The sequence below is a fragment of the Rhinolophus sinicus genome, chromosome 16 (assembly GCF_057876585.1).
Source record: "Rhinolophus sinicus isolate RSI-liver-muscle chromosome 16, RSI-T2T, whole genome shotgun sequence".
Lineage (NCBI taxonomy): Eukaryota > Metazoa > Chordata > Mammalia > Chiroptera > Rhinolophidae > Rhinolophus > Rhinolophus sinicus.
The window spans coordinates 109,384,614-109,402,189 of record NC_142516.1 but is presented as its reverse complement, the minus strand read 5'-3'; the positions used below and the strand labels follow the sequence as shown (position 1 = coordinate 109,402,189).

Here is a 17,576-nt window from a genome sequence, read left to right as displayed (position 1 = left end):
TACGTAAGTGCTTAAAGTAGTAAAGAATTTCTTTAAACATGTTGAGAGGATAGATGCTGTGTTTTATTTTACACTAAACAAATATGAGAATTATTTCTACAGCAGCTGGGAGGACTCTGTCTTTTCAGAGACCTCTCTCTGTGAACCTAAGTAAATGGTAAAAGTAGAGTCATTTAATTTCTAATTAGTATTTTAAATTCCCCCATCTTCTCAGACCCTGTCACTTCTCAGCTTTGCTAATTCTCTCATGATAGGAAACCAAGAAGGAACATCCTTTCAATCCACGGTAATAAATTCTACTTTCATTTTCAACCTACTTTAAAAATGCCTGGGTCTACCTAGCCATTCGTGGTCACTGACTGTCAAAATTACCAGGAAGGCCAATAGAGCTTCTATCCAGATAAACTGTTTTTCTAGTGAGTACTTTTAATGTCATGATGACATGCCTAAAATTGAACTGTCTTTTGTATACGCACAAAAACAGACAGGCACACATGCATGCTCATATGTAACATATTCTACTTTATTATCAGAAACCTGGAAAACTGGGCCTTAATTTCATTTTCATTTGTCATTATGTTAACAATATATAGTATAAATAAAAGTAAACTAGGCATTTGCTAAAATAAATGATAATATTTGAGACATTAGTAAGTTTTACACAAAATTAACCAGTAAGAGTATAATTTCTCTGATGGAATTAAAGAATATACACATTGTTAAAATTCTGGGAAATGGTATGCTTACCTCCAGTTATAAACATACCAGGGGCACTGGGAACCCAGGCCAAGCATTGTACGGAAGCTGCTGCATTGGGAAAATTAAATGTTGTTATGCAATAAAGTGATTCTGAGTCTACTAGGCGGATTCCATAATTCAAATTAGCCACAAGGAGATAATCGGTAGATAGTGGGTCCCATTCCAGAGCTGTAACTGGATCCTCTTCATCTGTCCCTTCAAGAGATTCAGGTCTCAGAACGTGTTTCTGACTTCTATTACCTATTAATATACAAAGAAAATGACTTTAAACAAAATTATCGAAAAAGACCAATGATTGAGACGATGTTAATTTTCTCCTTGTAAACCACTGATCTCTGGGAGTACTGGGAATACAGATCTGGTATTTCCCAGAGAAGTGATAATTGACATATGAATGCAGGGGAATTAGAGTTTGTCCAAATGATGAAAATCAGACTGAACAGCTTTGCTCTGACAATCTCTAGTACCCTGAATGTTATTCCTATTTGTTACGGTAGATCTGTAAGAAAATGACAGATAAATAATACAAGTGACGCTGTCATCAACAACAATTTCACTGCGTTACAACAGCATGGATAAGAAAGGGCTTCACAAAAGGAAGAACATCAGTTCATAATAAAAAGCACATGCTTTGCAGCGGACTGCCTGGGTCCAAATCCTAGTTCCACCACTTACTAGATTTGTGTTCTTGGACAAGATACTTACTCTTTGTGCTCAGCTTTTATTTTTATAACAGAGAACAAAACAATGTGTCATAGAATTTTTAAAATGATTAAATGAATCAGTTGCTTAAAGTGCTTAGAACAGTAGGGCATATTATAAACAGCATATCAATATTTACTGTCACTCCTTTCTCATTCATCATACCATTTGTCATAATCATAATTCATTCATGACTACAGGTACAAATTAGGCAGCCAGAAAAATAGAAAGATAAAACAAGTGGAATTAAATGAAGCAAAGGATCATCAAATAATTCTCTTGTTCCTTCCAAATTATATATACAACTGGTGATACGGAAATACATGATTCTGCCAACGTAGCAGATGAGGACTCCAATTAGCCAGGCCTTTCATTCTCAAAAGAAAGGCAGTGAAACAACTAAGTTTAGAGACTACACACTTAACGGACAGTACCAATTATTCCCAAGTATTACAAAGTTTAAAAGAAGTGTTTATTAAAAATATAACACAATTGAAAGATACCAGAGCTCTTTCTGCAATATCATCATTAAATATTATTTTTGAACATATTGGATTATGAAAGCAGAGAAAATAGGTTTCCTTGGATCTATAAGATATATGTAAAGTGAACTAAAAACCTTATAGCTTCTGGCTTGGGATTAAATTCATCAGAATATATTATTCTTTAAATACAATGTTGACTTTTAATAGTAGCATTTTATTTACAATTTTTGCATATATAATCATAGAAGGTGCATGTGAGGTTTCTTTATTTGGGTTTATCAGATTTTTGTAATAACCATCAAAAAAAGTTTGCTTGTTCTTTCTCAAAATCAGCATCTGCTAATTGCTATTTGATATAACAAACATTAATGAATATTAACATAGATGATCGTTATAAGGCAGAGAGACTTAGAAAAATGATTTATTAACCTAAGCTGTACTAGCTATTTCTTAAGTAATTTTTAGGTATTTGCATGTGCCAGTTAGTATCTATGATTTATTAAAAATATTCCAGCATATGAAAAAACCACCGAGTTGCCCCGAAAATAAGACTGGGTCTTATGTTAAGGTTTACTCCAAAAGATGCATTAGGGCTTATGTTCAGGGGATGTCATCCTGAAAAATCATGCTAGGGCTTATTTTCCAGTTAGGTCTTATTTTCAGGGAAACACAGTAAGAACAGCAACACAAAACATGGAAAAATTTGCAATGCAAATGCTATATTATTTAAATCACATTGCTTCAAAGCTCCATGCTCACAGTCAAAATGATAACGAATTATAGTCACCATTTTTCTCATCTATCTGCTTCAACATTTTTATTATAAAAGATAGAAAACAGAATCTATAACATCTAAAGCCAGTCATTAGAATAACAGCTGGTAATATTTTTATTTATATATGCTATTTATTTTACTATTATTTATGTTCTATTTTATTATAACAAATATCAAGCAACTTATATTGTTAGCTGAGGACAGAAGCATATGATACAAAGATGATGAGGTTGAAAATTTCTGTATGAAAAACAAAATCAGGGGCAAGGGGAAACTGGGATTGAAAAATAAAATAATGAGGATAAAGTATAATCCATACAGCTATTTAAATTTTGATTTTGCGACCTGATGGCTAAAGCAGAGAGGAAAGAAATTATGAAAAGTTACACAATTCACAATTGTCCACAAAACAAAAATAAAACAACATGACAAACAAAAAAAATGTGCTCAGGAGAAGCAAAACTTTTCCTAGAGCTGAGATGAGAAATAAATGTCTCCTGTGTGTTTTCAAAAGGGACGCAGTATTACATAGGAACAATGTCATCAACAACATTTCTAAAACAAAACAATGCAAATTTGATTATTGCACATCCCTGGGACAATACCAAAGTCAATTCAATTAAAACATTCTATTATGAAGATAAAAAGAAATTCTCTGATGAGCTAGCTTTGTCTAAGAATATTTCTTGAAATAGTTAAAGCAGTAGTTTTTCAACATTTTGGGCCCTGGAACCCATTACATATGAAATTTTTATATGAAAACCCAATACATAATAAAGAATAAAGTGCTCTTCAGACTGAAAGGGAAGAGAAGGTGTAAAGCAAGCTGGACACCTAAGCCTTCCTACCAACGCCCACCCAATACACACACATAAATATACAAACTCACTAATAAGCACAGCTTAAAAAGTACTGATTTAAAATGATGGATGCACTGCATCATTACGGGCAGTCCTCTGTGAATATTTCTTTTTCACCTCCAGAGAGCTGAAGGTCATAATTTCCTGCAAGAACCTGGAGGACAGAAATTCCATCTTGTTACATAACGTGGAGGTTGAACCACCTGTGGTGCCAATGAGTCATTAACAAGATAAGGGTGACCTCTCCTCAGGAAACGTAAAAAAACATAACAATACCAGTGTCAATGCTAACAGTCTCAAAATTTCAAACTCACATCAGAATGTCAAACTCAAAAAGTAGGGTTACCTTCATGACCCATTATTTTTCCTATATCCAAAAGGAAAACACATAGCCAGATTGTACCTTTCATAATGTTTTGTGCATGAATTGCTAAAAATCCTATGAAATAAATGAGGTCAAGAAGTCTTTATTGAGTCCTTTTTGGCTGCACTGTGCCCCCAGTAAATATGCTGAAGTCCTAACTCTCAGTATCTGTGAATGTGACTTTATTTGGAAATAAGGTATTTGCAGATGATCAACCTGAGATCATTAGGGTAGACCCTACTCTAATATGATTGTGTCCTTACAAAAAGGGGAAATTGCGGCATAGAGACATGTGTGCACACAGGGAGAATGCCATGTGAGGGTGGGCATTAGGCTGCCACAAGCTAAGGAACTGCCAGGAGATCAGAGAAAGGCTTGCAACAGATTCTCCCCTTGTGCCTTACGAGGCCCTGGCTGACAACTTGATTTCATACTTCTGGCCTCTAGCATTGGAAACAATAAAGATCCTTAGACACCTCATCATAAGGAAAAAATTATTTTTCTTTATTTGCTTTTTCTTTTTATTGTATCTATACAGAGATGACGGATGCTAGCTAGCTAAACTTACTATGCTAATCATTTCACAATATATGCAAGCCAAACCATTATGCTGTACACCTTAAACTTATGTATGTCAATTATATTTCAATAAAACTGAAAAAAAAATTTCTGTTGTTCTAAGCCATCCAGTTTATGGTACTTTGTTAGGGCTGCAAACTTAAACATGGGTGGATCGAGAAAAATGACCCTTGATGACGTGGGTACAGATGCACAAATTACTTTGTTTAACAACAGGAAGATTAAGTTAGCAGAAAACAATGGCCTCTTCTGGAAGCCACAGAAGTTAGCCTGGTGAAATATACGTTCTATCCTGATGCAAACCTAGGATAGAGAAAAGCAAAGGAGAACTTCATTCCTCCCTATCTTTCTATGCCAAAATAAGCATACAAAATCTCTATGTTTTATATCTTAGTGATATGATATCATGTCTCAACATTATATGGATTAAAACCTTTAAAAATAAATAATAACAATAACAAAGCAAGAAAAGAAAGACCTCATCAATGTCAAAGGAGATGGCCACCAGGATGAATTACAAAGTAGGAAAAATATCTAGAATGAAATACAGACCAAAATAAGGGCTCACTCCTTATTATTTTCCTTCAGAGGTCTGCAGAACAGGTTCCTCAAAAAGAGAGTGTCATGATCCTTGTAAAATCTCTGGGTGTGAGCCAGCCAGGAGCCGAAGAGGGGAGTGTCCCTAAATGCACCCCAGAGAGCAGAGAGGCAAGAGGAAGACACACACACACACACACACACACACACACACACACACACACACACACACACACAATCTTTATTGTCCCTAAATCACCTCCCTGGTACTGGGGAAGACTGCCAGAGATGAGGAGTGCTGCAGGGAGAGGTGGTAGTCACCAGAGCAAAACAGAGGAAGTCTGTGAATTACGTCGCTTAGCCCTGAGCCTTAGTGACCAACCATAAAACAGAACCTGCTCCCAATGCAGAGGAAGAAACAGATTGGGTGGAGGTGTTTGAGACAACAAATCCAAATGTAGCGAAACACAATCACTGACCTCTCCCCATTCTAATCTAAAACAAATGGATGAAAATGTTCCCGTTTAAAATTGGTACAACCAGAAGGAACAAGAGGATACAAAGAGCAGAAAAGGAAGGTAGTAAAGAAGTACAGGCGTATTTAATCTTTCTAAAAAATGTAAATAATAGATCCTGTTTAAAATGTATTTAAGATAAAAGGACCTACTCTATCAATGTTTTACTTTTTTTTTTTAACTTTAGAAAGATCATTTCCTGGAGACATATTTGAATTTTCACAATTTCTTCCATTCAATTTCTTTTTTCTTCTATTAATTTCAGAGAAACTGAATGTAATACATTTTGTGATGGTAGTTATCTTAATCCTGAAAAAGCACTTTCATGTATCTATCTAGTGACCCAGGAGTCACACACACCAACAGAGATGACAGATGGCTAACAGCATGTTTCTCAAATGTTAGCAGGACTTTTAGGAGTGGAGAGCTATTCAAGTAATTTTTCATTTTTTTCCTTTATATATTTTGTTATTGTTTAAATTTTAAAAATAAACATAAACTAGTTTCTCAGACCCTTTCATTCATCCAGATTAATTAACTAACATGACTCCAGAAAGTTAGTTTCTTTCTATCCCAGATTCAAAGCCTTTGCATAGCTGTAGCTCAGAATGGTATTTTACACAAAGGAGGGAAAATATTTTTGAGTGGTGTTACTAAGTCATCATATATTCCAGGTCTATGTCCTTGTTCATCCAGGCCATTTTCCTAGTAAATGTTCAGAAGTAAAGAATTGGCTTCAGAAAGCAAAAATATGGGACAAATGATTGATTTGGGTTAAATGAAAGTAAAATCTGCATAGCTGAGTTCAATGTACTATAATGCCTTCCAAATAAATTTACTTCAAATGATTATTTGGAATCAACAACGCAATGCTGGATAATATTTGTACAACTATTATTTTAAAATTAAAATGTTGTTACTGTTGGCTTTATGTTCTGTAAATACATTATATATGCTCAGGAAAATAAAATGTAAGAGATCTAATTAAATTCTTACCTGGCTGAAAAATTGATAGACTTCCATCAATATGGCCAAATACAACTTTCCCCCGTTTCTGGGTATGCCATCTGAATATACTGATATCAGACAAGAAGTTATGAGCGTCTCTGTGTACAGTCACTCCACCGTCTGGTCCTGAGATGGTCCAAATGAACAGTGGGCCTCTGTGGGCAACAAACGCCACAGCATTGTCTGTGTTCCAGCACCAGCTCAGGGAGGCCGGCATCCCTAGAATAAATTAAATATAGATACATGTAATAGAGATCTGTACCATTAAATATTACTTGCATTGTACATTTCTAAAACAATTTCAAATACAAGAATATGTTCATTATGTAATAAAGATCATACCATTAAATATTACTTGCATTGTACATTTCTAAAACAATTTCAAATATAAGCATATTTTGTTATTAAAAAAAATATTACCTTCTTACTTGGGAATTAGATTTTGAAAGGTAAGCCCGAAGACTACAAGGGAACATACATAGGGTACTTCCATGATGACAGGAAAAGTAGTACCTACTTAGGTTTAAAACAATTAGTGCGATCATAAGCTTCATATAGTCAAAGAAATTTATAGAGTTCTTTCAGAAAACTGTTTGCATATTAAAGCAATAAATTCTTACTCAGTTTTTGTGTGTAAGACCTGCTCTAGAAAGTCTAGATATACAAGTTGGTATAGGATACAATTTCTGCTTTAAAGAATTTTAAATACAAATTGGGAAGATAAGGATTAAATATGTGAAAAGTTAAATGCTACTATATGGATTTAATAATAATAAAATTAATGTACAATCTGTCTTACCAGTTTAGATGCAAACCTTAACTTTGCCTCAGATGAACTAGTCACGTTACCGCTCTAAACCTCTATTTCCTCATCTATAAAATAGATATAACTAAAAGAACTGACCAGTTACTTCACATGAATGTTAAGAAAAGGAAATATAACCATGTATGCAAAAATCCCTTTTAAACAATAAGACAAATACAAAAGTTAATTGTGAATTTCTCCCCCATTATTGTAATCAAATAAATCCTATTTGATTACATATATATATATATATATATATATATATATATATATAAAATAAATGTTATCGTAAATTTATGGCTCGAGAGAGATTATGTATTTCCCAACACAGATACGTTAATCAACCGCATCAAAATCATCAAACTGAATATGCCTATCAGACTGCATGGAATTAGGACCCAGTAATCTACTTTTAACAAGGTTCTCCAAATGATTTTGATATGTGTAGATAGGTTTGTAACCATTTGGCTACTGTCTAGAAAGTAAATTGGATTTTAATTATACCTTGAAGGAGCAGTCAGTTTAAATATTTGGGATGACAAATAATTCCCAGGAAGAAAAAATGATATGAACCAAGACACAGAGTCAATAAAGTTGTTTACTGACAGTAAATTCAGTTTGTGTCAATAGTCTGTCATGTGCCAAGAGACAGACACTAAAAATCTAAAGCCTAGTTTAGGGCCTGACATATAATGGGAACTCCATAAATATTTATTGAATAAATGAATACATGAAGAAGGTCAATAAAAAAGCTAATGTGGTTTTAGGATACATGAACAGAAGTAGAATTTCCCCAATAAGGGAAAAGATACTCTGTACGGATTAAACCATCATAGCAGCTTGAAGAAAGCCATTAGAATGCTGGCTCTCTGAATCCTTATTTTGAAAAAGGCAGCAAGGAAGAGAAGGGCCTGGAAACAAGGTCATATAGTTAAAATAGAAAACACTATTATAGTGATTTATTATATGCAGGCACTTCTAAGAGCTCTATAAATATTAACTCATTTAATTCTTCCCACAAGATTCTGAGATAAGTAGGTAGGATTATTATCTACTGTTAACAGTTTTCTTTTTGTTGTTTTGTTTTTTGTGTTTTTTTTTTTCTGGAAGGACATTGTGACATTTTTCAAGTTGGTGACAATTTTAACATTTTACATTTGAATAAATTAACACTCATTTTTCTTTAAATAATTTTTTTATTTTTAGGAAAAAGTAATGTATCTAAAAATATAGAGGCAGGTTCAAGTTCAACTGCTGGATGTGGAGGTTCTAATACTGAGGAAAAAATGACATGCAAACTTCTACTTTGCTTAAGCTGAATTCTGAAAAGAAAAAAACAAAGTCTAAGACATTTCAAAGCCAATTATTTAAAATGAAAATGACTAAAAATATTCATAATATTTTTTGTAAATAAAATATCAAAGCTTTTGATTTTCAAATTGAGAAGGCATTTGGAAATAGTGTGAAGAACTTATTTATTGACAGGTTTTCAAAATTTTTCAGAGAAAAAATATGTAAAGTTGATTAAAATTGTACCCAAATCATTTCATCATTCTACAAGTGTTAATAAAATTCTTATTTAACTGTACATTCAGTGGCAAAGGAAGCTATGGGGCACACAGCTGATAAATAAAACTCTTCCACCATTAATGGATATGATTCATGTGGTGTTTCATGACAAACCAGCAGATAAACTAGGTGATAATACAATATTGTCTAATGTGCACTTTTGTATAAGATTTAGATAACATGTTATGTAGTTATAGTGTAGTATAGATTTTGTGTGACAACTATAGAAGAATGATGACATTATGTAACATTTTTAGTTTATGTCACATAAAATATGGAAACAATTTTAAGGAATATTTACTGTTATTTAAAATTAATCTCACACAAAGTTGGTTTTAAAGTATTGGGAAAATGCACTGTTGATCACTATAAATAATACTGGAAAAATGTGTAGGACTTGTGGTTGGTAGACTGACAGATATAACCAGAAAAACATGAAAAATCTTGATTGAGACTATTAATTGCTGTTTATACATCACAAAGCTTTGTTCCAAAAAGTGACTTGGCTTTTTCTCAACAAGGTATTGAAAATCTTAAGGAAAACTGTTATGTTAATGAAAACTCCCTGAATACTTGACTTTTAAAAGTATTTTTCTTGGACGACTGGGTGGGTCTCAGTTGGTTAGAGCACAGTGCTCATAACACCAACATCGCAGGTTGGGACAGTGAGCTGCGCCCTCCACAACTAGATTGAAAACAACGACTTGACTTGGAGCTGATGGGTCCTGGAAAAACACACTGTTCCCTAATATTCCCCATTAAAATTAAAAAAAATATATATATATTTTTCTCACTAATACTGAAGTTCACTGGTTGTAGCAAGTGAAAATATGGGATGTATAAACTTGCGAATGTAATTTACATTTTCTAGTTTAAAAATTAACTTTGACAAAAATTTTTAAACGAAATTTACTAACAAAATTGGTATATTTTACTGGTATATTCAGCATTTCTAATGACCTAAATTTGAAATGACAAGAAGAAAGCAATATACTAACTGTGTTCAACATATCCAAAGGTTCCAAAAGGCATTATTATTATTTTGGACGCAAGATTTAAATATAATTGCCTATGAATTGCTACATACTGAAAAGAATATTATAAAGAAACTTGGAACAAAATAAAGTTAATGAGATCGTCACACCTCAGTTTTCTACCTCGAAGTTATAATCAGTATTTTTTAAAGAAGAAACTGAATATGGAAAATGTATTCAGCAGTAACTTTGAAAACCATAATTAATAGTTGAACTACACTTGTTGCTCAAAGAGAGATTAAATTATTGTGATATTTAACACATAAATGATTGTGATATTTAACACAGAAAAATGATTACTTCATCATTATTATGGGGTAAAATTCTAGGTAGAAAGAATGTAGTGATATTCAATACACTAAGACCCACTTGTGTGAACTAGGACTTTCTACCTTGACCAAATTAAAACTAAAGGAAAGAAGCTAGCTCAGCAGAGCACTGAAGACTGGCCTAATATTGTCCTTGTGTGTTTCAGATTGGAATAGAGTAATGAATAGGCAAGGTCAATTGTCTCATTCAGAAAATCTTATCTAATTATTATTTTTATATTCATTTTTGGAAATTTTTATGTTATAATTAAATACTACTAAAATTTCTTGGTATTTGGTATGTTTTTAATTGATTGGTGTAACAAGTATAATCATTAACTTTGGAACAAAAGTAATTGTGGTTTAAAAGGTTAAAAATAATTGCAAAAACCACAATTACTTTTGCACCAACCTAGTATTTCATGAAATTTTGTACACATGCACACACGTAATAATGAGTCATGATGTGAAATGTATTTCTTACATAGATTACCATTAGAAAGTTTAAAAACCACTAGTTTAAAAACTCAGCTAATTGAAATAAAGTACTTTGCTTATTAAAATTAAAATATTTCAATCAATAAAATAAGTACCGGTTACAAATATACCTTTTGTATTGTTGAGTTTGGCAATGACTTTTTGTTCTGCCACATTCCAAATGATCACTAAGTTATCGGCACTGCCACTTGCAAACAGATCAGGGTTATGTGGACACCAAGAGATAGCTGTAATTGTTTTTTTATGTTCAGACATAATTGCGTGGAGTTTGAATTCATTATAACGGTGATCCAACTAAAAGCAAATACATAAATAAAACACTTCAGTGCTTCTTTTTAGATAATATACTTTCCATAAATAATCATATTACTTTTAAAAATCTACACACATGAAAATTAGTATACCTAATAACAAGATATGAACACATTTCAAGCCTTGGACTACTTTTGGGTGTATTCAATCAGCTGAAAGAAACTAATTTTGAAAAAAAATATGAGAGAATTGAATTTAAACATATCAGCTTTAAAAATAAGTAAAAATAAATGTACATTTAAATATGCATAACTCACTTTTATATTTTCTATAGCTATATCTATGAAGGCAAGAAAACTTGGTTTTGGAATATTTTTTCCACTATTTTTCATTTATATTTGAATAAAAAAAATTTAGATTAAATAATCCAACTACTCATTATTACATTATTATTAAGATGTCCAAAATATACAAATTATTTAATAATATGTATTATTAAATTATTAAGATGTCCAAAATATACAAAGCAATAGTGTCATTAGATCCATTTTTTGTTATTGCTTTTTGGATGGGGCATTATGTTTTGTTCTTATACCTAAGTGAACAAAGGAATAGCCTAACTTTTCCATGTCCTTTATAATTAATCTTTCTATCATTTTTAACATGTTTAGGATCATACTGTATATGTCATTTTGTTGCACCTGGTTTTCCCCTTTAACACATAATGAACCTTTCACAGTGTTATTAAAGAGTTTTTCAAATCGCTATTATATTAACTGTTTATTATACCAATCTTCCTTTAACTACGAGTATATACTTGCAGTAAAATTCTGACTGCTAACATGGCCTTCAATGCTGTACATCTTGAACCTCTGCTATCTGGCCAGTACCATTTGGTCTCATGTCCTTCCTTGTTCACTGACCTTCTTGTTTCCCTAATACAGCCAAATCATTTCTGCTTCAGGTCTATGTGTGCTGTTCCCTTGGCCATGAATGCTTTTCCCACTGACTTGCTCACATATATTCATTCTCCTGCTAGGTCTCATTTCAAAAACACTTCTTTAGAGAGGTGTTTTCTGAACACGGTATCTAAATAAATTCATACCTCAGAAACTGTCCCATGAGTCTATCGTGTTTTAAATGGACATATAATCGACATATAACATTATATTAGTTCCAGATATACAACATAATGATTCAATATTAGTACATAATGTGAAATGATCACCACAATAACTCATTAATATCTATCACCACACAATTACACCTTTATTTTCTTATGATGAGAACTTCAAAGATGTACTCTCCTAGCAACTTTCAAATATATGTATGTACATATATATATTTGAAGGTATATATATATATATATATATATATATATATATATATATATATATATGTGTGTGTGTGTGTGTATGTATATACAGTCTAATTGTATGTATATGTATATACAGTCTTATTAACTATCGTCATCATGCTGTGCATTATATCCCCAGAATTTACTTATTGTATAACTGGAAGTTTGTACCTTTGACCACCTTCATCCATTTTACACCCCATCCCCAACCCCTTGCCTCTGACAACCAACAACCTATTCTCTGCATCTGAGTTTGAGTTTTTTGTTTGTTTTTTGTTTTATAGTCTACATATAAGTAAGATCATACAATATTTGTCTTTCTCTGGTCTGATTTATTCCACTGAGCATAATGCCCTCAAGGTTCCTCCATGTTGTCACAAATGGCAAAATTTCCTTCTTTTTATGGCTGAATAATATTCCCTTGTGTATACCACATTTTGTTTATCCATTCACCTATCGATGAACACTTAGGCTGCTTCCATGTCTTGGGTATTGTAAATAATGCTGCAATAAACATGGAGGTGCATGTATCTTTTCAGTTAGTGTCCATTTCCTTCGAATAAATACCCAAGCAACATTACATTCCCACCAACAATGCACAAGGTCTCTCTTTTCTCCAGATCCTCACCAACATTTGTTATTTCTTATCTTTTGGATAATAGCCATTCCAAATGGTATGAGGTGATATCTCACTGTGGTTTTGATTTGCATTTCTCTGACGATGAGTGATGTTGGGCATCTTTTCACGTACCTGTTGGTCATGTGTATGTCTTCTTTGGAAAAATGTCTACTCAGATCTTCTGCCCATTTTAAAATTAGATTTATTATTATTTCTTTTTGCTATTGAGTTGTATGAATTGTGTATTTTGGATATTAACCCTTATCAGATATATATGATTTGCAAATATTTTCTCTCAATCAGAGGTTGTCTTTTTATTTTGTTGATGATTTTCTTTGCTGTGCAGAAGCTTTTTAGTATGATGTAGTTCAATTTGTTTATTTTTATTGTTGCTGCCTTTGTTTTTGGTGTCAATGACTATCATATTACCTGTTTTATATCCGTGGTAGAACACATTTCCTCCTGAAACATTTACTTATTAGTTTTTTTCACATATTTATTTCACGACCTCTCCCCAACCTCTGTCCTTACTAAGAATATAAATCCCACGAGAAGAATTTGTTTGTCTGGTTTGTTCATAGTTGCATTCCTAGTACCTAGTAATGCTTGGCCAATAGAAGAGATTCAGTTAATGTTATTGAAAGGTTGAGCCATTATGGTATTGCTTAGAATTTAAGCAACTTTTAACTTTTGCTATCCCAAATAATGTTGCAGCAAACATCTTTGTATATAAAATGTTGACTATAATCTATTTATTTCCTAAGGCTTTATTGTCTACAATTTCTGTATCTCTTACTATTGTATCTCTTAATACTGCAGCTGTAATAATTTTAAGTTGGCATGTTTAAATATATAAATGCATTTTCTGTACATTTAGAAATGAATAGGTTTTTAAATTATTCAGTCATGTAAGTTACCTATCATAGATACTGTGAATGTGTCCAATGTACCTAATAGAAAAAAACTGTTCTGTGAGTTAGAAATTCAGTAGAAGAGTCTACCTTCACTGACTCTACTATTCAAATTATTCAAATAGTATATTAAGCAAAATATAGAATACTGAACTATTTATAGGGATCAATTATTACATTCCAATTATATTTATAATTCAGTATTATGTGGCTGTATCGTTATATTGAGTTGGACTATAAATCTATTTTTAGAGAAGTTAATAAAATATATTAGTGTATTAACAATTCAATGGTTAAAGAAAAATTCTTATGACATTTATAGGTATCATTTAACAGTTCTGAAAAATCTAATACTACATCAGTTTCATTACACAGAATGTGATAGACTATCAGGCATTGTACATAATTGAACAATGTATGAGACATTGTACATTGTTCTTTAATAAATATTCTCTCTAAAAATAATTGTAATATTTTATATTTATATAGCATAATTTTCAAATTACTTTAATTTAGACTATCACATTTAAAATAATACTATTTATGTAAGTTTAATTAATGTAAATGTCACCATTTAATAATATAATTCTCTATCTGCCTACTTTGAAACAAAGTTTTCCAGTGGACTCTAACGAACTGTCACCTGAGTTTACTTGTATTCACTTTCTAAATCAGGGAAATTTTCAGACTGTTTCAGTCATTAAGATATACACATTTTTTTGTTAGATTTTTTATATCAACAATTTTGGGTCAATCTGACTAGATATTCAAGTGATAAGATGTCATTATAAAAATTAAGACACATCAAACATGAAAAAAATTGTTCTCTCTTCATCCACTTTCTGACCTTCCTTACTCCTTAGAGGAATAATTTGCCTTGCCTCATAAGCTCTTCCTTAGGAGAGAATAAGAGACAAGAAGATAGAGACTTACGACTAAGGGAGAAATTTTGTGGGAGGAATTTGGGAATGGGAAGCGTGGTAGTAAAAGCAGAGTATAAAGGAGGTAGATGGGAGAAAAAAAGGAGGCATTTGGAGGGCTGTTGCTGTCTTCTGTATGGGTGGATGGGAAGTGAAAATATTTGAGTTACACTGGAATTGCATTTTGATTGCTGGATATTTCCACAAGCTTGAAGAATGAACTACATAAAATCTTACTCTTTATTGTGGAAAACTAGTTTATAGAGTAATGCTATTATTTCTTAAAATTTCAATAAACTACAATACTATTAGTAATTAAAAGAAATTTTATTCCAGAATAAAGCAATATTTTTTGTCACTCTTAACTGAAATAAGTTGTTGTTTCAAGACAAAAAAAAAAAAAAAAAAATCATTCAAGAAACATTTAGTGAGTGTCTACTAAATGCCAGAGAGCGTAAAATAACTTGAGAATTGAAAGATGAGAAAGATTCATGCTACTAAATGGAAGCATGGAGAAAGGCAATCCATTTTCTAAGGTCCTTCACTAAGAGAAAGAGGAAAAAGCAGAACATGAATGAGCTTGTACATTTTAGCTGAGATTTGAAAGATGAGAAAATGTTCTTTGGACAGGCAACGTAGGCAAACTGAAAAATTAAAGCAAAGGCAAGATATAAAAGAGTCAAAGATATTTTAGAAAATGCAATTATCCTAGTATGTCAGGAGCACAAAGTGAGAGGGAGACATAGATAGGAAGATTGCAAAAGAATGTCATAGTATCAACTTTGGATGTTAACATTAGGGAGTGAGGAGCAATTGAAGATTTAAAATTTTAGATTTGTATTACAGATGACTGATTACATTGAGGTACAAATTAGAGGGAGTCAATGTAGAGGCAAAGAGAATATTAAGAGACTATTATAATAGTTTAGGTGAGAAGGCTGCAAAGACGATAGTAAAAGATAGGAAATATTAGAATCGCCTCTGGTTACCTAGGGCATAGGATATGAGTAGAAGAAGAAGAAAAAATAACTCTCACATTTGTGGTTTAAATGAATGGTTAGCTGGTGACACTGAAATATTAACTCCAGGTTTAAGGAGAAAGACGACTTGGATTTAAGATGCTTATGGCACCTCTATAATTCAGAAAGCCACTGGCTCTATAGAAACTGATAAGAGATGGGATGGAGCTAGGCCATGAAAAACAGTGGTTATAAAAGTTTTTGTGCCGAGAAAATTTCAAATAATATCTGCACTATTTTTAATATAATGAATGATCTCTAATGGACAACCCACATTATTCAACTGAAAAGACAATTTTCCCATATCAAATATTACTGAGCAAGATTTGAAACAAATGAATTCCATCTATTTATATGGGAATATAGTTAAGAATTAAAAACAACTTGCTCACCATTCATAAAATGGAATCTTTACTTCTTGAAGAAATTCTTTTTGATGAACAGTACATAAAGGAATATGAAATCAATTAAGATTTTGTGAATAATTTAGTACTACGATATTAGCATTTTCTAAGAGCTTGACTTACAAAACTAACATAAGATATAAATAGCAACAAAGTATTAAATATAAATATCAACAAAATTATAGCATTAAGCTTTTCATGTGACTGGGATTTTAAAAACAATTATGAATTGAATATTAATTTTACCTGATAAAACTAAAAATCAAAAGGCACTAGTATTGTTTTACCTGATAAATATAGATGGCCAGGGTAGCACAGTAGGCAAACCTGTCTCCGTTGGCAGCACACACATCTTTGTTCCATGGCTGACATCCAGCAGCCAACAGTCCCACTTGCCTTACCTGGGACATGTTTGCCTTGAAAAATAAATTTGGAGAAACAATAGTTATTTTCATTATTCAATAAACTTGTTCTTCATTGTTTTACATCTATCTTCCTCAATCCTTACCTTTATGCCCTGAAAATATTTTCTACTAGGACTATTTATTTTAATTTATACTTTCAAAGAACAGGAGTTAAAATTCTCCAATGTCTATAGCCATCAAGGCAGGCAATTTAAATTAGGGAAGCAAGAGATTATAAAAGGATAAATGAGAGCTGACACTTGGCCAAGGGTTGGGAGTCATATAAGGAGTGATGGGGACTAGCGTGAAAGAGAAAGTGCATGTCCTATCTAAAGGGCTCTGGTATCACTGGAGAAGGCCATGACATGTTGCCAGATTTATGAAACTTATCAGACAAAAATTTCCAGATTTTTATATAAAATAAAAATACATTTTATGTAAAATGTACCAATCTTTAAATATGAGCAATTCATTCAGGGCAACAAATTCAAAGGTAAAGCACTGTGAGCCAATACTGGGAGGATTATGACGTCTGTCATAATAGAACTCCTAGTGTTGATACTGACTTTATATTCTCCCAAAACTATTTGAGGTACACAAGGCAGGTATACAAACTGGGTTATCAATATGGTTCACTGTAAAGAGGGGACAGAAGGAAGCTGGAAACTACTGAGTATAAACTGTTTATGTGGCAGGGCAGAGGATGTTCCTGTAAACAACACCAGAGATGCAGTTATTCCTCGTAACTTTCCTTGCTCTGAAGTATGCTCTGTGTGAAATTAACATAGCTATATCCACTTTTGATTAAAGTTAGCATGGTATAGCTTCATCCATCCCTTTACTTTTTACCTATAAGTATCTATGTATTTAATGTGTTTCTTGTAGACAACAT

General features: G+C 32.3%; 1 protein-coding gene across 8 annotated transcripts in view; it reads right to left on the bottom strand.

Moving 5' to 3' along the window:
• WDR17 (WD repeat domain 17) overlaps positions 1 to 17,576 on the bottom strand; it is a 93,550-nt gene that overhangs the window by 51,047 nt on the left and 24,927 nt on the right. For all 8 annotated transcript variants that reach the window (XM_074329894.2, XM_019749466.3, XM_019749461.3 and 5 more), the window contains 4 exons: positions 16,568 to 16,696; positions 10,909 to 11,092; positions 6,573 to 6,803; positions 748 to 999 (listed from right to left, as the gene is read on the bottom strand). In XM_074329894.2, coding sequence (XP_074185995.2) covers positions 748 to 999; positions 6,573 to 6,803; positions 10,909 to 11,092; positions 16,568 to 16,696 — 796 coding nt within the window. The remainder of the gene's footprint in view (positions 1 to 747; positions 1,000 to 6,572; positions 6,804 to 10,908; positions 11,093 to 16,567; positions 16,697 to 17,576) is intronic.